Source organism: Cyprinodon variegatus, unplaced genomic scaffold (assembly GCF_000732505.1).
Source record: "Cyprinodon variegatus isolate N-32 unplaced genomic scaffold, C_variegatus-1.0 Scaffold166, whole genome shotgun sequence".
Classification (NCBI taxonomy): domain Eukaryota; kingdom Metazoa; phylum Chordata; class Actinopteri; order Cyprinodontiformes; family Cyprinodontidae; genus Cyprinodon; species Cyprinodon variegatus.
Genome location: NW_015150619.1, coordinates 74,881 through 97,973, shown reverse-complemented (window position 1 = coordinate 97,973; position 23,093 = coordinate 74,881). Strand labels below are relative to the sequence as shown.

The 23,093-nt window shown below is 36.8% G+C and overlaps 1 protein-coding gene across 4 annotated transcripts in view; it reads right to left on the bottom strand.

Moving 5' to 3' along the window:
• LOC107086924 (RNA-binding protein with multiple splicing-like) overlaps window positions 1-23,093 on the bottom strand; it is a 61,105-nt gene that overhangs the window by 11,286 nt on the left and 26,726 nt on the right. Inside the window, exons 4-7 of one of the 4 annotated variants that reach the window (XM_015378209.1) lie at window positions 20,248-20,310; window positions 13,486-13,636; window positions 10,495-10,622; window positions 7,202-7,265 (exon numbers count right to left, since the gene is read on the bottom strand). In XM_015378209.1, the coding sequence (XP_015233695.1) occupies window positions 7,203-7,265; window positions 10,495-10,622; window positions 13,486-13,636; window positions 20,248-20,310 (405 nt within the window). In that variant the 3' untranslated portion in view covers window position 7,202. Of the gene's footprint in view, window positions 1-7,195; window positions 7,266-10,494; window positions 10,623-13,485; window positions 13,637-20,247; window positions 20,311-23,093 lie in introns of all 4 variants that reach the window. The other 3 variants (XM_015378208.1, XM_015378210.1, XM_015378211.1) reach the window with 3 other exon arrangements.

The window sequence follows — 23,093 nt, the reverse complement described above, 5'->3', positions numbered from 1 at the left end:
AATGGCAGCTGCTTGCCTCTGGGCTCACCTCTCAGGAAGTGGCCCAGATTAATAGTTAAAAAAGGCATTTTATACATCTCCAGTCTGCCACATCATCATATTTTACCTACTTTTACCTACTTTATATTAGCTGTATTTTATTTTATAGTATATTGAGATTTAAATTATTTTGGAGATTCAACACAATTAGTCACTGGAAAAAAAATACTTAGGGCTGCTCAGTGGAGCACTGCTGCCTTGCAGCAAGAAGGTTCTGGGTTTGATTCCTGGGATCCATGGAGTTTGCATGTTCTCCCTGAGCATGGGTGGGTTTCTCTCCAGGTACTCTGGCTTCCTCAAACAGTCCAAAAACATGACTGTTACATTAATTGGCTTCTCTAAAGTCCCCTTAGGTGTGAGTTTGTTTGTCTCTGTGTTGCCCTACGATCGACTGGTGACCTGTCCAGGGTGTACCCCCCTCTTGCCCATAGACAGCTGGAGATAGGCACCAGCACCCCTCGCGACCCCACTTGGGAACAAAACAAAAAATACTTAACAGCACACTACCAGGCATCTGTTTATATCAGTATATTTTACCACACATTAGGTGGCTCCTTATCATTTTAAGCTATGATAAGCTGTTGTCAAGTGTCTAAAGGTAGCAGAGCCCTGGTCTAGAGTCATGTGTGACATTCATTTTACACCACACACACAAACAGAGTAAAGATCCAAATGATTCAGACCCCTAGTAGAGTTAGACTTAAAGTAATCATTCAGGTTCACCAGAATGTTTCTCCTTACAGTTGGTAATAACATGTGGTTTAGCCCAGGGATAGACCTGACACACAGTTAATCAATAACCTATAGAGCAGGGGTCACCAACCTTTTTATGGATGAGGGCTATGACTCGTACCCTATTTCATGGGTACGAGTCATAGGAAAGGCTACCAGCACTGACCCATCAACTGCAAGCGTTCACCTAAACTTCATATATTATGAACATATTTATATTGTTTCTTTTAACTTCTAATTTTTGTTTAAACATTTTCATTTTTTAAATCTCTATATTACTATACTACTATAATATTTTGCAACTAGGCCAAAAAGTTCTCTTTTGGTTTTCACTTTATCTGGTTTGTTTTTTTTATAAAAAAAGAAAAAAAGAGAAAAAGAATGAGAAAAGCACCTTTTGAATGATATATTACCTGCTGTTAAATCACAATGAAAGCACAAGGACTTACAGTAATTTGTGTTGTTTTGTAGCAAAAAAAACTGCGTGACAAGAATTTTTCCCAGAAAGCTTAGTGTGTCGATTAGTAATACTGCTGGAGGAGCTCAAGATAACAAATAACTGTGGATTTCTTTTTTTTTTCTTTTTACATTCACAACGAACACAAAAACAAGGAGATGTTTGCAAAGCTGCACCATATCAGGGACAAACTAAGCAGGGAGGTTAACTAAACAACGAGCTTGCTGGTGGTAAACATAAGCTTCATGGTTGTATTAAGTAAACATGGGATTTGTATTGAGGATGTTTACTCTATGGATAAAATAATACACAAGCCTAACTGTCTCATTCTCCAGCTATCATTTCAGTCTTTCTCAGTTTTTATCTTTTATTTTCTCCTCTGGTTTTAATCCAAGTCAAGTGGTTGGAAAAAATGTTTAAGGGTTAAAGTAAAAACTACATAGAAGAGCAAAAAAATGGCCTGGATTAATCTTCACAAATTCCTATCTCATTAATGTTTATCTCTACCTATAAACAATGATGGTGAGTTATGGTTTGTTTCAATCATTGCAATAAAAACAAACATTCCTTGGTAGTTCATCGTTACAGAGGTTTTAAAGATTTGGTGAATACTTTGTGGGTTTTGTCAGGTTTTGTGGGGGAAATTATTTTTTTACTCTAAATTTAAAGTTACCACCATTCATTTTTGAAGATCTGTTAAAAAAAAATCCTAATTTACAGCATATTATTATGATCCTTTTTGAAAAATGACGCCCTTGATTTCCAAAAATGTATTTGTTTTGGAGAAAAATCTTGAAATTAGACTAAAATCTCAACCAAAATCTATTTCTTCTTCCTTTTTAATCAGTAATATATAGTATATAATATATTATACAGTAAAAGTATAAAGAGAAGTAAACATGGCATTTAACAGATTAATGAAAAAGTATGGTGACATACATATGCAATTCAAAATGCTTCTGTTTCTTAGTGAATATGTTACTATTTACTTTTATATAACATTCATTTCATTCAATTATATTATCACATACTTAAAACCTATGCTGTATAACTCATAGATTATTTATTATTCGTCTTAGTTTTATCAAGTCAGTATGGGACAAAGATGGATATTTCTTTTTTTTAATTTCTTTTTTTATTTTAGATTACTATATAGACACTGCTACTCTTCTAGAACTATACAATGTTGGCATTTAGCCAAAATAAAAACCTTTAAATGAACTGAATTCTGACAAATGAAGGAAGAAAAGAGCCAAAACCCTCCGGTAGATTTATATGAACCAGGATAAATAGGTTAAAAGCTTCTCATGCTCACAGTTAAGTGTGGTGGAGGAACTGTTTTGCCGTAGTCTTGTCCATTTTTCGAATTGGCTTGCTAACTAACAGTGGATTTCAAAATAAAACAAAACACCAGAAAAAACAAATGGTTTTCCAAAAAAAATAATAACCAAGTGATTTACTTATGCCATTAAGTGAAGCTGAATTAGTATATCTATATTATAAATAAAAATTGGTATCTCAAAAATCCTTATCTTTTATACATGTTATTCTGCCACATTCTGCACAATCAGGTTACTGCCCTGTGAATGTTTCAGCAGCAATTGTTGGTAATTATCACAATAATCTTGGCTGACTATGCTTGCTCTCCATCACCCTCCTCTGCAGGCCGGATGCAGGGAAGTTGATTCAACGACGGGGTTAATATCCACTGGGGCAGAGTTACTGGTCAAATGACTTCCTCCTGGTTTGATAGAAGTAATTATTTCCTCTAAGCCCCTCCCTGTTTAACTCCCCTTCCCTCAATGGAGATTAAATCCAAAAACCTCAGCTCATCAAAAACGCTTTTATTCTTTAGGCAATGTCTTTAAAAGCTTTAAGTAAATTCATGTTGAAAAAGGGTAAGAAGGAGACAAGGGAGGGATAGCACCAATCAACAGCTCAATGAATGTTAGCCTCCTTACTCCTGCCACCTCCCATCCACTCCCAAAGGGGAGCCGAGGGGGGGAACATGTCTCTTCCTGTCTCAAGACACTGGAGGGAGGTGACAGAGACTGGCGCCGTGTGCGTTCACACAAACACACAAACTATCAGGGGGGGATTTTCAGTGTTTTGCTTTCTGGTTTCCTTTTTTCGTTCCTTTTTTTTTCTGCAAACACATCAGCAAAACATAAATGTAACCAACGTATCCAAGTACTTATTGGAAGTGCTCCTAGTACCGCGTGCCAATCCACTAACCTAATTCCAATGTAATTTACTTTAAATAAAGCCCCACAATAACATTTTTTTTTAATAAACGGTCATAAAAAAACTGAGCTTCCAGCAGCTCCTACGAACCTAAGTGCTTGTCAGAGCATATCCAGTGTTACCAGCTTTCTCATCACGTCCTCTGTCTCTCTGTTCAGTTCGGTTTTATAATTCTCCAAAGTGTTGTTTGTTAGAGTGCGGAAATGTCAATGAGAGGTTCTAAATTAAAAAATGTATTTCATCCTGACATGCCTTGATAAAATGACAAATAAGTCCTAATATCTGCTGTTTTTTCTCAACACAATCCAGTGTTTCGTATGGTTATTGCAAGTGTGTGGGCATGGTAATCTTTCCCTTACATACAGGTGCATTAAACGTTAAACACTCTTTCTCTGAGCTTCTCAGCGTTGCAACAATATTACCTGATCTTCTGCCAGCATAATACTCAGTGGATATTATGACAATTAATACAAGTACATTATGAGATAATGCAGTTTATGTTCGGCAATTAAACCAAATGGATCAGAAAGGAAATAAGTGGAACAAATTCACTTAAAGGTATAGTGGAGGATGTTGTTTTTTGGATGGTTCATCAAAATAAGTGGTCCTCCTAATTGTCAAAGATTCTTGTGATATGTTTACGTAAGGCCGTCATACGTGCTCGTCCCCATTTTCACTTACCGGTGGCGAGTCTGACATAGTGGAGAAATTGCAAATCTTCTGTTTGAAAGTAAGCTTGCATGAGCGATGCAAACAGCAACTTTTAAACAGAGCGTGCACCAGGAGAAATAGGCTCGTGCACGCTCTTGCACACGTTTAATAGGCGTTTCCTCTCTGGAGAGGGTACAGGGTTGTGCATATCCATTTTTTTTTTTTAAGTGAGAGGGCGGGTCTTCCTCCACTATACCTTTAAATGAGCATTGTGCAAATTCAAAGATACATGCTCTTACCTTGCCTGACAAGTTGAAGGAGTTTGCCTCTATCTACTACAGTTGCCCTTTATAGGCTCCTATAGTTAGTTCATGAGAGTGATTCAAGTCGTATTCTCTGGGTGTGTGTATGTCACATTGCACGCTCTCGTTAACGAAGCTTTATCGTGAATGCCATTGGAGCATTAGCAAGAGAAAACAGGCTACACAGATTTGCAAACTGTGTAATTCTTAATAGCCATGTTGAGTGTCTCTATTATTATTAATTGTTATGATTAACATTGCAACTATTTTTATATATATTTATACATTTTCTACCTCAGAAAACCTTTTCCTTTCAGAGGAAAAAGATGCATTGCAATGGCACAATGCAGTGCTTTTTCTCTTCTCCCATGCTTTCGCATAATACTGGTTGCATTTCAACTTGTCACCAAAAGGTGGAAGATGTGCAAAACTCTGGAATTTAAAACTATGTTCCTTTAACCTACCATTTCAAATTAATAACAGGGCAATGCAGCATGAATTATATCACAGATGCTTAAAGGGATTTTGCATCTTCTATCTTATTTTAATTTTCAAAAGGATCAGATTCAATCTTTTTTGCTGCCTATGCCAATTTGTCTAGCTGAATAATTAAAATGCATAAAAACTTACCGACACCTTTTATAAGCTTAGCAGCAATTAAAGCAGTTTTACTGTGTAAAACAAATGAAGATCATTACAGTCGTAATTTGAAAGCAACAAGGCATTCCCAAAACTGAAGTCTTCCTGTGTGTTTCCTTGAATGCGTAGATTATTTTCTAATCTGGCATAGATTGAAGGCTAATATTAATACTAACTCTTGTTTTCAGGTAAAAAAAAAAACAACATTCCACAAGTAGCATGAGGAGCACTCGCCAAGTAATAGGTAGAACAGCCTGACAGCCTGAAACTAGGGAAAGCAATACAAGCATAGAGATGCTTGGAAATAAACACAAAATACATTTTTGATAAACTGCTTTACATTCATTTTAAAAGGGCTAAAAAGTAAGACTTAAAAGGACAAACTTTCTATGTTTGAATAGCACACTGAATGTGTTTTTCTTCACGTTGTTCAAAAGGGTTTTATGAGCAGTGGCATTTACTGTTAAAAAAGGAAACCACAGCAAATGCTGTGTTAGTCAAGGAAGGGGTAAAATAGTCAAGGGAGGCGGACGTATAAAATAAAAGGAACGATTTGTAAATTCATATGTCACCGTTGATGTCAACAGCGTTAAAGCCTCTATAACCAGTCTTTTTATTCATTATCAAAATAGTAAATGCATTTTTGTCCTGCTTCCTGGTGTCTCCGGTGTCCACCAATAAGGTTCTCAATCTGTGTGTATTTATGGACTCAGGCCTGAAACCCTCAGAGGCATTAACCTTCAAAGACAGTAACAGACTCGACCTATTACTTCCAAGATTGAAGCACAAATGTCTTGAAAAACTACTTCATATGATTATCTTTAGCAGAATAGATTATTGCAACAGTGCCGCAGTTCACAATTACCTTGCAAGCAAGAGGAATTGACACGAGGTTTGTGAATTCACAAATTACATTTTACCAGAATGAACCTGATGCTTGATCAGATAAGTGGTATTCACTGAGTGGAAACGGGGACTGATGATCTCTCAAGCTTAAAAAAAAAAAAAGGTCCAGATTTGAGGTCTTAAAAAAGAAACTTCAAGAGTTATGTTCATGGCTAAATTCCAAATATAATTTTTTAATGAACCCTCCTGTCAATAGCCTTTGACATACCTTCAAAACACAGATGAGGAAAGGAAATCCCCCTCTCTGTTTCATTATCTGTTACCAAGTAAAAAGCATCTGAACTGTAAAAACCATCAGCTCTGGAGAGGAAAATATTCGCTGTTTTACAAAATGGAGCTTTTAGAAATACCAAAGTAAAAGTGCTCCATCTTGCTCTATTACTATTTTTTATGTATTTATTACTGTTTTCAAGGCTGCACTTTAAAGTATGAAATTGTCTAGAGCTGTTCCAAACGAAATTTCTTTTTGATTACACTTTTTGTATACAAAATGACAACATACATTTGTCTAAGTCTAGTAATTAAGTAAACATACTGAATGAGTTCAACAACTTGCTGTAGTACTCATACTCTCAATCAAAGCACCTTGTATTAACATTTTAGTCATATTTGCTGAGCTCTAGTCATTCCTCTTTATCCAACCATCAGCGCTGACACTCTCATTGTGAATTCTGTTTGACTCGCTGCTTTTGATGCCCGAGATGAACCATAAACATCAATGAGAAAAGTCGACCCTGCGGAGCCATGTGACCTGAGTGAGAGAGATGCAATGGTGGGGGTTGGATATGTGTGTGAAAATAACGGAGTTCCCCTTCAGATCGTGCCTTTCATCTCTGATGATGATGCGTGAGGAGTGGAAGAGGTTTCAATGACCCACCAGGAGTTATACTCCCACATTTACTTCTAACAGGATAGTGTTTTCTGCCGGCGACTCGCGTGTTTTGTGTTTGAAGTCGACCAGCAGATACGAGACCAATTAGCTGGTTAGTTTTTTGGGAGTCGGCAGGAAGGAGATTTTTCATGTGAGGTCTGAATGCAAAAGAAAAAAAAAATGTACTAACATACTGAGAAATTTGGAACGTGTTTGGGAATATTTCTGCACCTGATTAAACAAAGTGTCAAAACATTTACTGTTGTAGTTTTCTCTTGCTACTCACATTTACTGTAAGTAGAGAGGGGTTTAGTATATGTGTGTATATGTTTGCATATGAATGCTGTTACTCACACATACTTCAGCAGAACTGTCTGGACTTCCATCCCTGAGGAGTTCCATCTGCAGGTGGGAGCCAACGGATCTAAACACACACAACCTCACATTAAAGCCATGCTTAGAGGACAAGCATCCATTTAAAATTGTATTATTAACACATTTACATAATATTTTTATTACTATATGTGTGCAAATGACCATTAAGAACATTAGACAGACACCCAGACAGCTAGATAGATGGCACAAAAAGAACCTGTCTGACAGCATGAAGTAGGTTAAAGGTTCTTAGCAAAAGCAGTTTTTTTTTTAATCAAGAAACAAAGTAACTGACATTTATCATTTTAACTGTTTATAAAATAGCATTTAGATCCATTATTTATAAACGTAGAAAACATGAAACAGAGTTTAGAAGCTGCTGGATTACCAAAATTACTCCAAGAGGGGTTTAAAGACAAAAAGAGTTTGAACCACTGCAGACTTCAGTGCATAGTTAAGGTCAATGTTCATGGTTTAGCGAACATAAACAGACTGGGAGAAAATGGCATCCAAGGAAGAGTTTAAAATACTGTTGACCAAAAAGCCAAACGTTCTGCCTCACATAACTTGATGACTCCCAAGATTCTTGTGGAAATTTTTTTTAAAGTGCATTTACACCAAACAGGGAATGCGGCAAGTGTAAGGGTGGTTCGAGGAGCACATTGATGGTCAGACATGCAAAGGATGTGTTTTGAGCAAAGCAAATTGGCCGCTTGGAGTGAAGTGGAATAGCGACATGGATTTGTGAGTACAGCGAAGTGAAATTACGTAGCAGTTTAGAGCTTTGACCATCTCTGTCAATTTGCATGATTCAAACAGGGATTAGATGTGGTTAGTTGTGTTGAAGGATGATGGAGCGCAGTGGGAACTAAGCTTTGTTTAGTCAAAAACTCCATAAAGGTTGATCCGTCCGCCTGGATGCTTGAGAGACGGAAGTTCTCTGGGCTCTAAGAGCAGGTGAGGCAACTGGCAAAAAAAACTGGTAAAATCGAGGTCTGCCAGTGTCATTTAAATAAACTAAAGGAGCATTACCAAGCAGATAGGCCCATTTCTATTAGATGATGCATGAAGGCAGCTTTGCAGAATGTTGCCATGGTGTCTGAGTTTGTTTGTGAGTAAGAGTCGAACTGTAAACTGACCGACACCAGGAGAGCTAACCTGTGTTCGCTGTGAATATACCTTTAGGAGCAACAGCAAAAATTTAAGCTTTCTTATAGATGGTTTTAACAGTAATTTGAGGTATTCCAGCAAGTCAACCTCTCTGCTTTGCAGAAAAGTAACATAATATTAAGGTTTTTACATGGCCTAGTCAAAGTCATAACTGAATCCAAACGACATGGTGTGGTATGACCTTAAACTGGGTTTTCATGCTCAAAAAGTTTCTGAACCAAAATGCTAAGACGTTCTACAAAGAACACGACCAGAATACCTCAACAGAGAAGTAAATTAGCTATTATGTTTTTCCTTAGGGTTTAGATAATTTGTTTTCCTCAATAAATCAAACCCTCCTTTATTTACTGAGATTGTCTTTCTTTAAAATTCAAATCTGTGTGATAATCTCAAACATGTTAGTGTGACAGAAAGAAATAAATAAAAGAAAACTGCTATGAGAAAAATATTTAATAAAGCATTTTAAATTTAAATAATAAATAAAATGTGTTTTCTTTGTAAGGGCTTACTGTTCTGTTTAAGTAGTTAGTTTCTTTGGATCCAGTTAACTTGCTGACTTCATTCAGCCTAAAAACCCCTCTTAGCAGCCACTAACGCTGATGACATCAGCTTATTAGCTGTGGAGCCAGTAAGGTGAGCTCACGTTAACATGATTTATATCTGATTCTTCAGCCCTGCGTGTATGCGAGTGTTGGCCTGCCCTTCCTAGCTTATTATGTCAGCCCCTACTCCTGGTCAGAGGAAGCTCTAAAATCGGCCATTGCTGACCACATCCCTTTACTGAAATCAGAGAGATAGATTCCCTCTGTCAGTACATGTGCACATCCATGGCACGCATATGGAAAAAAGCAAGCTAGGCAGATTCATGCATGCCCTCATTTTAAATTCTGACTTCATCTGTAGTCTTAGCTACTGTCACTGTCAAGGAGGGGCAGAGCGTTAAGCTGAAAAGACGTAAGTGTTTGTATTATGAATGGAAATGTATTCTATATGCCCCCTTTAGCAGGTTTGAATCACACTGGATGATCCAATTAAAACTCTTCCAGCAATACCTCAGATACTGAGATCAAATCCAGCCGGCAGACCAGCCTGACACTGAGGTTGTGTTAATGGGTGAGTCTGAATCTAACAGGATTCATGAGAAGAATTTCATGAGATCAATAACAAAACTCTAATGTAAGCTCACAGTTTGATCTGTGTGGATATACAGACCTTGATGAGCTGGACCAAGCGGGCTTAATTATAGAGGGAGATTATGATTAAAACAATGATGCAAACTGAAAACGGAAATGATTATTTTTGGTCTTTTTAATGGAACGCCATTAATTTTGTGCAATAATTTTTGCAGATTCTGAGGCAACTGTCTAAAAGATTTAATAATTTTAAACATAATTTTAGTCATGCATTTGTGAAAACACTTCAAAATATTTGTTTGCATTGAGCTTTTAATGCAAGCTCAATGCAAATACTTTACTTTCTGATACTTTACTTTTGCAAAACAATCCTTAATACAATATTTATCATAAGGAATACACATTATTTTTTATATATATATCTTTAAAGAATGATGAAATTGTAATTAGTTTATTGGTTAATACATCCCTATTTTAAAGAATCTTGTTTTCTGAGGGACGGTTGAAAAAAGATATTCATACTTTTAACCTTTTTTTATTCATCTAAAATGCTATTGTTGTTTAACCAAGCTCACAGTCGCCATAATCCAACAAAACAATTATAACTTAATAAATATTGGCACATTTTAAACATTAAAACAAACAATAATTTCCATTTTTCATTCATTTACATGTTCATTAATATATTATATAATGATCAAACTGAACACACTTTTACATGAAGGTGTGCAGATATCACAATTTTTTATTTTTTTTTTTGTAAAACAAACTCTAGGTGTTGGATTTCTGTTTGAACGCACCTAATATTTTCTGAACTGCTTTTACCCGCAAATGCATGAGTGAAATGGGACAGATTGCATATTTAGAGGATGAGCACAGCAGCATTTCCTGTGTTGGACACGGCGGTAGGTGAAAAGGAGCGGTGGTGGTGGTGATGATGTGGATGGGAAACGAGAGATGGAATTTGCAGATTACCTGAGCGTGGAGCGAGGAGGGGTAGGTGAAAGCGGGTGGAAGGGCTGGCGACAGCTCTGCCGGGTACAGCGGATATGACGCCCACACATCTGGGCTGCTGGGATAGAGAGCGGGCACTGTAAGCTCATCTGTGGAAAGAAGAAGAGGAGGAGTGGAGTGAGGAGAGTGGTAACGTGGATGGGAGGGTGGATAGAGAGACAGGGTGGAGGTGGCAGTGATGAAGGTGATTGTGGAGGTGTGCACTGGAGGGGAAGTTTCATTTTGTGAAGTTGATTCCTCTTATTTCATTGCCTTAAACCCTCTAAAAGCCCAAACATTGTACATGTGTCCAAGCACTGTTTAGTTAAAGCTTAACAACTTCAAACATTCACTGCGAGCCTGTAAAGCTTTGGATTCCTCCATGTGTTGGAGTACCTCGCACAGCCATTTTTTATGCATGGCCTTTTGACTCAACAGGAGACTAAACAGGAGTGTTCTCCATCAATTAGAGCTCAGTGTTGCTTTAAGAAATACACTATTTCAACATCTTCGAAAAAATATCCTCTGCAAAACAAACAACATCTCCATTTTTTCCTAACTTAGTGCTACTTTATTGTTTAAAATCAGAAATTAAATCTGGGATCTGTGTTCCAGCTCCAGCCTGGAAAACCAGTGAGGTTTGCTCATTGTTTATCTCAGTAACCAGGCATACCAATAAACATGCTCAGACTATACAGCAACAGATTAACTAATGAATACTGTATGGTATTTTGCATATAGCATTGTTTTATTACATTCAAGCTTCAAGATATACAAATAAACAATGCAGCAGCCATGTTGGATTTGTAGCCCACTTTTTGGCTGCTGGGGAATACTTCAACATTGAAACTAAGCAAATATGTACATGACCTTACCTAAATTAGCATTGTTCCACATTCTAACTCCGGTAACAGAAATAGATTTCATTTTGATTACATTTTTGACTTTCTGTAAAGTGAATTTAGATTTATCTCTAAAATTATATATTATATTTACTTGTTAAAGTAGAAAATAACTTCTGTATACAATCTGGTAGTTATTTATTTTCTTGCTTTGAACATTAATTCCATTATTCTATAATATACAAAGTCTGTAAATTTATTGTATTTGAATGTATAAATAGTGGATTCTTAAGGTCAGAAATGTCTGAAGAGGTCGTGTCTAAAAGGATTAGTTGTATCTTTCATTTCAATAATTATATCGACTATAAACTGGATAAACTCAAACATTCTTTTGAAATGCGTCCTTTCAAAACGGATCTCATAAATTAGTTTACTAGAGTTCTGCTTATTTCCACACGTTTTTTATTCGGATCTCTTCTAAAGTATCTTAACTTGGTGATGTTTTTCTGCTCTGGGGCACAAAAACCTTTGCCAATTGACTCTTAAAAGTTGCAGTAGCTCCTCTGCAATACAAAGGTATAGGAGAGCTCAGGGCGCAGCTCCTGGAAAATTGTTTCAAAATTCTTTAAATAAAACGTGACAATGGCTATTTTGTGTTCCAGAAATAAATAATTATATATACATTATTTATAAATTACTTTATATATTACTATATAAATATAGTAATATAAATTACTTTGATTTTTTTTTATTTTTATGAAACAAGATGAAAAAAAAGATTTTAAATTTTGGGAGTAGAAAGTAGTGATAATTGCAAAAAAATTGTAAAGCAAAAAGTAAAGATCTAAAAAATCCTTACTCAATAAAGTATAGATATAATTTCTACTTAATTAAGATAACAAATGATTTGTAATTTGTTACTTGACAACTCTGGCTTTAAAGGAACATAAATAACTACTTTCAGTATGATAATTATATGATATTTATGGTGACTTGGATCAATATCTGTTTGCACATGCGCAAATGAGCTGATGGTACAGATTGTGTGCCCCAGTATAGATTGGGTAGTGACAACAGATACAGCAAATGCGATTAAGCCATCAACAACGATGGATGTCAGTGAAGGATTTTTATATACATCTGGGTTGGCCCCTTTATAGACTGTATTTTTAAATGTGAGAACAAAAAGCTTTACAGGCAGCTTAACAGTAGATAAGAGAAGTTGCAAATGAGAGGAAACCACCTCGGACATAGTTTAATCGTAAATCTGAGTGCAAGGTGACTGTGAAAAAAGGTGCACAAGTGAGGTAAGGTGAACAGGGAGTGCACACTTAATAACGTAAAATCAGACAACATTGGGTAACTCATTGGAGAACCGTCAGACAAACATAATCTTAAGGAGCATTTATCTGTACTTCCCTATCAAAACAATGATCAAGAAAAAAAAAAAAAAATCACTGATTAAAACAATTCTTATCAGGAAGTGAATGAAATTTCTCTCCTGGTGATTACGTCAAGGTTTCATTAATGGTTTCCGTCCATTTTCCTCTGAGGCACCCAGTAACACCCCCTTCTCTGGCAAAGAAAAGATCCAAGATAAGAGCGGTTTGGTCATTCAGGAAGAATGCACTATTACAGCTGGTCTATGTTTAACTATCAATGAATGATACCAGCAAAACCCTTTAACCCCATGGAAAAATATTTAACTAGCAAGGAGCTGCATGAACACATTCCAAACACACCTGGTACTTTCAGGTTCAACACAATGAAGCTACACGGTTAATAAATACTCAATCAGTGAGAGTATCAATCTCTGACCAAATGAGCTCAAAATAAATCAGCATGTCAGCATTTCAATAAACATTTGACTTTTTTGTTTTGGTTTTGATAAATGTTTGGTAAAAACTGGGCAAAACAAACATGTTTGCTTTGTCTAAACGGGTCTAAAATCTTCGATATGAGAGAAACATACACACAGCAGTCTCTATTTTGTTTGTCCACCGAAGAACACGATTATGTCTGATAAATAAAGGCCTAAAGGGAAACAGCTGTCCGGTCCCACTACAGCCAAACAAAGTAGCATCACAAAGTAAGAAATACCCAAGGATGGGTGAGTGATGGGAGCACTTACATGGGTCTCTGCTAATGAACTGTGGCCCGGGGCTCTGTTGGGAAGGAGGGGGGTTGGGAGTGCCGACCAGCTTGTTTTTGGCCATCTTGGTGTTAGCTTTGGCGAACTCCAGCCGCAAAGTTTGGGGAATCTCTGGATCAAAACGGACCCCCTGAGATAAAACAGAAAGAGATTGTAAGGCACGATAAAAACAAAAGGACAGAGGAAGTGTACAAACTGGTCTAGTATTTGGATAAAGCTTTAAAAAGTCATATGTTTCATTTGGCCATTGGGAACAATAATGAGAGACAGTTTGGTATATCCATTGTACAAAGTATTCTGCAAAGAATTTCTAGTTTCTTATCCGAAATTACAAATACGTTTCTTTTGGCCAAACAATTAAAAAAAGTGGCCATCAGTGTTTTACTACCTGGCGAAGTACAGTGCCTTCAGAAACACTGATAAAATACCTGGTTTACAGCACGTAAATAAAATGAAACAGTGCTAAATCTTTTAAAATCGTCTTCCGAGTATAATGGCAAACTTACCATCTATAATTCAATTGAAAAACTAATTTCTTCTACAAGGCGAAAAAAGTTGCTGTTGTTGGGTGCATCAAGTTTGGTTTGCTTGACACATCTGCGAGGTTTGAGAGGCCTGAATTTCTGCTCTGCACAGCTAGAAACAATTTCTATAATGAAAGCTCTGTGCGGAAAAACATCGTGGAAGAGCAATAGTTCACGTATATTAACATCTAGAGACATTGAACGATTTAGCCCATAAATATCACTATGAACAACAGATTGTGAAAAACTCGTACTGTCACTCTTGGATGACATAAAGAGGCTTTAAATACAACTGTTTTCTACTTATATATGTTGTTTGGTGTTGTAAACTTGCGGTCTATGTCAAGCATACAAGGGAATAAGCTGCATTGAGTAAAAAACCTGGAGACATTGTGGCAATATTTGTCCAACCTAACTTGCAAAAGCTCTCTATATCTATGAGGCTGTGAGGGAACGTCTTCTTTTACCTGTAGGTTCACCTAGAGAGGGTTGAAACAAACACTAAGAAAACTCTATAGTATGGACTCATCACAATTGATTTAATATATTCTACACAGATTCTAACTTCTTTAATAAAGAGTTTGGGATGTGTTAAACCTTAGTTTTATTTATGAAAACTAGAATTATCATTTGATATTAGATCTGACTGAAGAAAACTGCATTATTTAAAAAAAAAAATCTTGAAACATCTCTGGTGTTTAACTGGCTTTTTATTTCATTTTGTATAAGTACTTTAAAGTCACAATTAAACTTTTAAAATTGATCTTTAAAATTTATAATTCCATTCATTTTTTACACTTTTTTTGCTCTGCTTTGTTTAGCGTTGTTAATGTTTTCAGGTTTCAAAAATGAGCATCACAATATAAGATTATAACTTCCCTCTTGGTAAACAATATAAGAGTTTAAACAATTATGTCCTTTAGAGTTTTATTAATACTGTTATTACACTTCTTGGTCTATTTTCTAAAAGGTTTTTTGCTTATAAATGAGGATGGAAATTTTGGAAGCATTAACTTGGCAATGACAGCCACTCAAAATATTTCTCTTGGGATGTTTTAGAGGCAGTGAAATTTGAAATAAACTCCTTCAAATAACAGTAAATAAGGATTTCAAGGCAGAGGAAACAAGAAATCAGCAAGTTCCGGTTGATATTTTGAATGATTATGTGCACTCAAAGTTCAGTTAAGTCGGCTCACATGTCGGAACTTTCCTCATGTTTCGGTTGTTGTGTAACAACGTCAATTATTTCTACAGTTAAAACAACAAGAGAGGCAGACATGCTGTTTTCAGACTGCTAAGATGTCATTTTGTTTCCCTTGAAGGTTGCTCAAGGCAACTTTGTTGAGAGATTAGGGTTCGCCACAAAATGACTCTTAATGATGTTAAATCCAGGATTACATTGCTTTCACAACCACCCTTCAAAACAGGGTGGCTGAACTATTTGGCTTGGCACTCATGCTGTTATGTGATAAATGAGGAGAGGATAAAAAAAAAAAGAAAAAAAATCTGCTGTCCTGCATTTGGTACAGCAGTAAAGCAGACTGATAGAGAATGCTGCAGAAAAATAATCCTTTTGCATTGTTTTAATGCATCAAAAGGTTTACTATGTAAGGTTTCTGGAACTTTGAAAGTTTGCAAAATTTCAAAGAAATTCACAGGAATATATAGAGCTTCAAATGTCTAGCTTAGTTAAGTTAGGGTGATTTTTATTTTCATGAGCTATCCATATGGTTGTACTGCTATAGGGTTACAGTGACGGAGGACTTACTGACTACCTTTTTGATGCCTTTATGGAGGAGATTCTACAGATGGAGTCACTGACAATGTGTTTTTTGACTAAAAATAATTGCTAGCGCTATTAGTTTTTCCTTCTCATTAGAAAAAGCCCTCACACGATACTTACTGTGTTAAAATGTGTCTCTTTTCTGGACATAGCCACTGAAGGAGCTATTACTGGCCTTCGTTTTTTTTTTCCTTTGTCTATTTTCTCTTACATCAGTGCTTGTGGGTTTAGAGGTGTGGCCTCAGTGGGTGAAGTCATTGCTGAAGTGATAACCTTTGTCTACTCTTTGTTTTGCTTTTTTAATAGTAGGTTCTCTTGTTTGTTACATGTATTTAGCCGCATCTCATTCCAGGATTGAGTCATTTTGATGAATATCTGTCTGTCTGTCTGTCTGTCTGTATACCTATCTACCAACCTAGATATATATGTATAAATATCTAGATAGATACTGATTTGAATTCTATTGAAATTTATGCAGTTTAATATTTGATGTATGATGAAAGCTGCTCACTGTGGATTACTGAGCAATTTAGAATCAAAGGCCGATGACACAACTCTGGCTAACACATGTTGTCATTTAAAAGTCAAGGCACACAAGCCACAGAACATGAATACGCTTCCTCTTGACTGACTCCGGAACTGTAATATAATACCAAGACATCTGATCCCTCATTTGTAATGACATGGTTTGGTGCTGATGCTTGAAAGGAGCCAAAAGTTTAAGCAAATGCCTGACATGCCACTGTTAAAGTCCTAACAGACTACTGCTCATGACAAGTCAAATATAAAGGCTGTTTTAGTCCACATGACCAGTTGGCTGAATCGTTTCCCCCCTTCGTTATTTTTGCAAAGAGGAAACACTAAGAATGTGGAAGAAATAATTCTTCTTTCCAAAATCAAAGTGGATATGAGTTAAATTGGCTTGGATATAACCCAATAGGATTAAATTTCAAAGGCAGCCAAAAACACATTCAAATTAACCGTATTTAGTTGTCTGGATAAGACAGAGCAAACAAGGGTCCGATCTGCTAAGGATGGAAGCAGTTGAGGTGTGAAGTTCTCTGCGGCAAAAGAGCAAGGAGTTGCCGGGGAATGGGCTTCTCATCTCGTCCCAGCAGGCTGGGGCAAAGCTGAGCTCCAACAAGCGAGTGAAGACTCTTCTCATGAAAGAGGGAGGAATTAACTGGGATTGCCTCGGCTCAGGGTGGCTCGCAGCTTCTACCGGTAGTAGCTGCAGAGGTGTAATAAGCTGCGGAGTTATAATGAGGGGGCCCTGCTCTTCGATGTTCGAACCGAGCTGGATATCCACTTTGGAGGGCTTCTAAGTTTCTTCTGCACCCCCACCTATGGTAAATGTTAATGTTTTTTGTAATTTAGTAGAAAAATATCAGAGCTCTTGATTGGAAACAACTCGCTTGTTCCCTCTGGAGGTTTCTCAATTTTTCACATATCTAAATATGCAGAAATATGTCTGCAAAAAAAAAAAATTAATCTCCATACGACCTCTTGGGATCATAACTCTTCCTCCAACAAAATAAAAGAATTCTTATTCCCACTTAGAGATTCTACAGAAACAATGTGAGTGTTGCTGGTTCAGTTCATAATAAGATGATAATTTTTCTCCTTTCTTCTTCTTTCTGCTCTGCCTTTGATACGCACCAGCATTTCTAACATCAGAAAGACAACACACTCCACTGTCACGGTCCCACTTCAGTTATAGAGATAAAAGTGATCTTTTTCCGTCACGGAGAAATCAACAAAGATTCTAAATATATGAATAACAATAAGAAAGTAAAGGTTGTGAAAGTCGAAGTTCATGCCTGCCAATGTTTTTCTAAAGACAGCGTCTAAAACTGCGAATATGGTCTGTGTTGTTTTTTTTTTAACCTGCCTGAGGCTTCTACTAAGCCACAGTCTGAAATAAGGGAGATTAAAATTAAGGCCTAGATCAATATCCTCTATTTATACACAAAAGAAGACCTAATTTTCTCTAAAACTTGCAACATTCACAGACAAGCTCAAAGACGTTAATTTCCTTCAAATGGTGCATGATAGGGCTCCATATTGTAAAGGACTGCCAGGAATGCTAAGGAAGCTTATAATTTACTGTATACAGCCTGTGTCTTACTAAGTAGAGATGCAGTGATCAGAATCTATAGCCAAGTACCAGCCTCTAATTTATGTAGATTTTTTTACTTTTATAAAAGGATAGAATGTCTTTTTTAGAAGTATTATTTACAAATAATAAATAACAAGATACTAGAGTTCAAAATGTGTTAATTTAGTCATTTAGAGGATTGTACAAAGACCTAAAAGATTATTGAAAAGAAGGTTGTCTTTAACATCTGAGGGAATAAAACAGAAATACTAAGATTGTCATGATCTTGGCAATGATGGCTGGCTCAATTGCTCATTCCATTTACCTGTCTAACCCAGCCAGGTTGCTCATCACTGCTCATCTGATCCACCTGCTCCTGCTTCTATATAAACTGCTCAGTCTAAGCCATCAAGGCCAGATTATTGCTCTAGTTCTCCTTCTCTCGTGCCAGTGTTGAGAGGAGTTTTTAGCATTCTGGAGAGTTTCTGATTTCCTGATCCTGACCCGTTCTGCCTCTCAACCACTGAGCCTGTCTGTTTGCGTCTGAACGGGTTGCCTGAACTGAGTCTTTGGACTCCTGGACCTCTGAGCCTTCCTGTTCTGATCCGTTTCCCTGACCTGACTTTGGACTCCTGCATGTTCTCCAGGGCTACGGCATCTGGGACACTATAGCCTGCCACATTCTGTTAGCAGCCCACCGGCTGGATCCTACCTTGTTCTCTGGCAATGGACTGAGCTTTTAAACCACGTTAGTGACTCTTGTGAAAAAATCTTCCTCTGTACGATTATCATGGTCACTAACCTGCGTTTCTCTGCAACAGAGCTTCGGTGATAGACGCCCTACCCACTGATACGGCGGATCCACAGCCCGCTATAGTGTTAATAAACCTTTGAATTATCCCACTGTCTGTCTCGTTTTCAATACTGGGTCCTTCTGTCCTGTTTCATGACAAAGATAGCTAAAATCATTGGTGGATTTTGTAAATAAGACTAAAAGTGACCTGTAGGCATGGTTTTATTAGCAAAATCTTCAACTGTATTTTCCAAAACCTTTGTTCAGATTACATACATTCAGTTCAGCTTGCTCTCCCTGAACAAATGACAGTTTTAGCATTGTTCGCATCTAATAGTTAGCCAATCACGGTATCTTTTTTTCTCCTTCCAAAGTGTTTTTTTTCTCTTCTCTCAACCACATTTTGTTTCTTTCCTTACAAAGGCGGTCATATAAAAATGGAAATGTTTTAAGACTTAGAGAATACCAGTTTTAGCATAATTATAACAGAGAAACATTTTCGAGGTGCTTACAAATAATTTGTTTCTTGTCTGNCAACAGAGCTTCGGTGATAGACGCCCTACCCACTGATACGGCGGATCCACAGCCCGCTATAGTGTTAATAAACCTTTGAATTATCCCACTGTCTGTCTCGTTTTCAATACTGGGTCCTTCTGTCCTGTTTCATGACAAAGATAGCTAAAATCATTGGTGGATTTTGTAAATAAGACTAAAAGTGACCTGTAGGCATGGTTTTATTAGCAAAATCTTCAACTGTATTTTCCAAAACCTTTGTTCAGATTACATACATTCAGTTCAGCTTGCTCTCCCTGAACAAATGACAGTTTTAGCATTGTTCGCATCTAATAGTTAGCCAATCACGGTATCTTTTTTTCTCCTTCCAAAGTGTTTTTTTTCTCTTCTCTCAACCACATTTTGTTTCTTTCCTTACAAAGGCGGTCATATAAAAATGGAAATGTTTTAAGACTTAGAGAATACCAGTTTTAGCATAATTATAACAGAGAAACATTTTCAAGGTGCTTACAAATAATTTGTTTCTTGTCTGTCACCTTTTGTTATTGTTAAAGTGTTAAAAAATAATCAATCTCATAGATGTAGAGTCCTGGACTGTTTTTTTTTTTTTTTACCTGCCTATTAGCAGCCAGTAAACAGAATCTTTAATTAGGTGACTATCAACATGAAGCAAGTCAAGGTCTACTTCCACTCATTTTAAAATAAAAAGACTCCAACAAAGCAATCACCTTCATATTTTGGCATTAACTTACTTCACCAGGCGAACTCACCTACTGACAGCAGCTGGCTTTTTAGCAAACATCACTTAGATTACAAACTGTTGTGAGATCCTGTTGCATCCAAAGTGCACCGTATTTTGAATTATCTTTGCTATATTTGCATTCATTTTTGAGTTTTTTTTTTTCTTGCACTTAATGGGCTATGGAATAATATGTGTATTTCCTTTCCCTTAAATCCATTTGAGATGCAAAAAATGAGAGACATGCTTTGCACTGAGCTGCTGCTCAAGCGGTGAGGGCATGACACTTACGTTCAAGGCATTCTTAGCAGCCTCCGCCTCTGATCGGCTGTCAAAGCTGACAAACCCCACCGGCTGGAGAGAAAAAGAAAGAATAAAAAGAAAGAAACATGGTTTAGAGTAAAAAAACTGAGTCTGCATTTCTGTCTGAATGACAAAACATGTTGTTCTTTTTTATGTATATATATATATATATATATTTTTTTTTTTTTTCATTTCTTATCAGAGTCAACTTTTTTTCTCTTTTTCACCCTGTTTATAAAACCTTGGCGACATGAGGAGAGATAGAGAAGAAACGGGAGAGTTAAACAGGCAGTTCAGCTCTGCAAAAAGGGGGAGTTCAGGTTCAGGCTCTCCTTTGCCCAAATACGGGCAATGTGAGGAACGAGAAAAAGCTTTAAGAAGCATTGAAGGGAGGGAGAAGAAGAGAGATGAATGTAGAGAACAAGACAAATGAGAGCAGAGTGTAAAGGTGAGAGGTGAAAATTGAAGAAAGTGAGGCCAGAGCTTTTAAAAGCTCCTCCAGTGGGCCTGTTTTGTGACATCTTTTTTAGAATCTGTTAACTTCAAAGACCTGTTGCTGTGACAGGGAGGAGAAGAAAAAAGGGGGAAAAAAGGAGAATAAGACGATGCAGGTGTGAATGTCACATAAAATTCACTATTTTGCTGTTCATGTAGATAGGGAGCCTGAAAACATGTTGCTCCCTTGGGTTCGCACTACTGTCTGTGATCTGGAAAAGCAGTGGAGGGTTATGGGAATTTGGAATAAGTGAAGCGAGAAGCAGGAAGAAGTGGAGGGGGAGGAAAGGAGAAAAAGTCGAAACGCGCACATAAAAGAAAAAGGACTTAGTAAAGACGTCAGGAGGAGGAAGCATAGCGGGAATATAAATAGAAAGGGTCTGAGGTCTTGCTGCTGCTGCTATATATGGAGATGGCAGAGAGTTCTCTGACTGGTGGAGAGAGAGAGGGGCCAATCGATTGATTTATGTCGCCATCGTCATTGCCATTAGTGGAGGGGGGGGGGCAAAACAAAGCAGGGACACTTCTAGACAGTCTTTTGTGACTCCTGACTGAACGTGAGCATTAGCTGGCATTTGTCATGTTGAGGATGGCATTTATGGGAGGCAGAAAGTAACAGATGCCCCTTTTCAGTAAGTTCAAGGGCTAGTACGGAGACAAGAGCATCAGATTTGGTCAATTCTTTGTAACAAATCCAAAAAAAAAAAAGAAATACAATTACCTAATGACTTACATCTTGGAATCTAAAGTAGCACAAGGTTGTTTTCTGGCTTATAATCTCATGATTCTCACCAGCCTAAAGGGAAGCTCAAAACTAATTCCTTTGTTTGGTTCAAACACAGAGTATGGTGCAGTTGACTCATTCATTAATGCAACTAATGTTTTTTTATTTTCTATTTTCTTTTCAAAGGGGCCAAATTATGGACTTTGACTGCTGTCAGCCATTTATTTTCCCATACCTGTTCACTTTCAGATTTTTCCCATGTTCTGTGGGCAAGTCGACTCAGAGGGAGTTAATACTTTTTTTTTTTTCAGCTTAACTTTCATGCACATCCACATCTTTGCAGATTCCCAGTTCAACTTGGGATTGCTGTCCACCATACAGGAAGAGCAGCACAATAAACTCTGGAAGCATATTTGCTTATCATGTAATCATTTTAATATTTATTTAGTAAAGCTACTTTACCTATTTGCTGACTTCTATTTTTTTACTTCATTATTCATTTTAAGCAGTCATTAAAGATTTTCATTCAGATTTCATGTTGTTATATCCAAATAAGGGGGAGGAATTGTGGGTGGCGCTGGTTAGGATTGACAAAGTGTATCTGCTTTGCAGAAACTGAAGTACTTTATTCATGATGACCAAATTAGAGTATTCCCATTCGCTGAGCTCCTTTTGGCTCTATCATTAACCGATCTGTACCGGAAGCACGATCCATACCATCTGCTCATTTGCGCATGTCCAAGCAGATATTCATCCAGGTCGCCATAAATAATGAAATTATGGTACTAAAAGTACTTATTTCTCTTCTTATATGACCAAGGAATGCTTTGCTACATATAAAAGAAACAAAATTTAATTACTTTTCGGAGCCAGTTCGATACTTTTTACATTCTCTTCATTAAACTGCGTTTCTGACATCATCATCGGACATGCTCATCTTGATTACACCATTTTTATGTGCATTTCAGTTGTTTCTTATATATGTTTAAAATGAAAGGAAAAAATAAAGCTTGCGGAAGTAGCTTAGGATCCAATTCCTGGGAGAGATTGGACACAGAGGAAGAATAATATTCTCTCAGTAAGTCTGAGATGCTTCTTTTTTAAACATTGTAAATCAGTTGAATAAATCTAGACAGATCAGAAGGATTTTACAAAATGCTGCCAAAAAATCGGCATCAATTGTGTTCTTCTTCTCCTGTTTGATATTTTCCATGCTAGTTCCTGTTTCAGCTGCTGAACTCTTACCAGCGTCGCCCGATAGATAAACTCTGCCCCCCTCATTTTAATATAAGAACATGAAATAAAAGGAGCTCAAAAGGAAAACATGACTTAAAAAATAAAAGTCACTCAATAGGTAGTGTCACAAATGAATACTCCATTATGAAATAAATGAATTACATAACTAAGAAATCTTTGAATAAATAAAAATCTTGAAATAAAATTAAACACATTTTTTATTAACATATTTATTTTGTCTTATTTCATGGGGATATTTTTTTATTCATTGGAAAATGTATTGATAATTTATCAATAGCAATATTTATTTATTTAATTTTGAATGGAACAGTTCTCCATAATTATCTACTTCATTTACAGTTTTTTTTTTCTTTAGGCA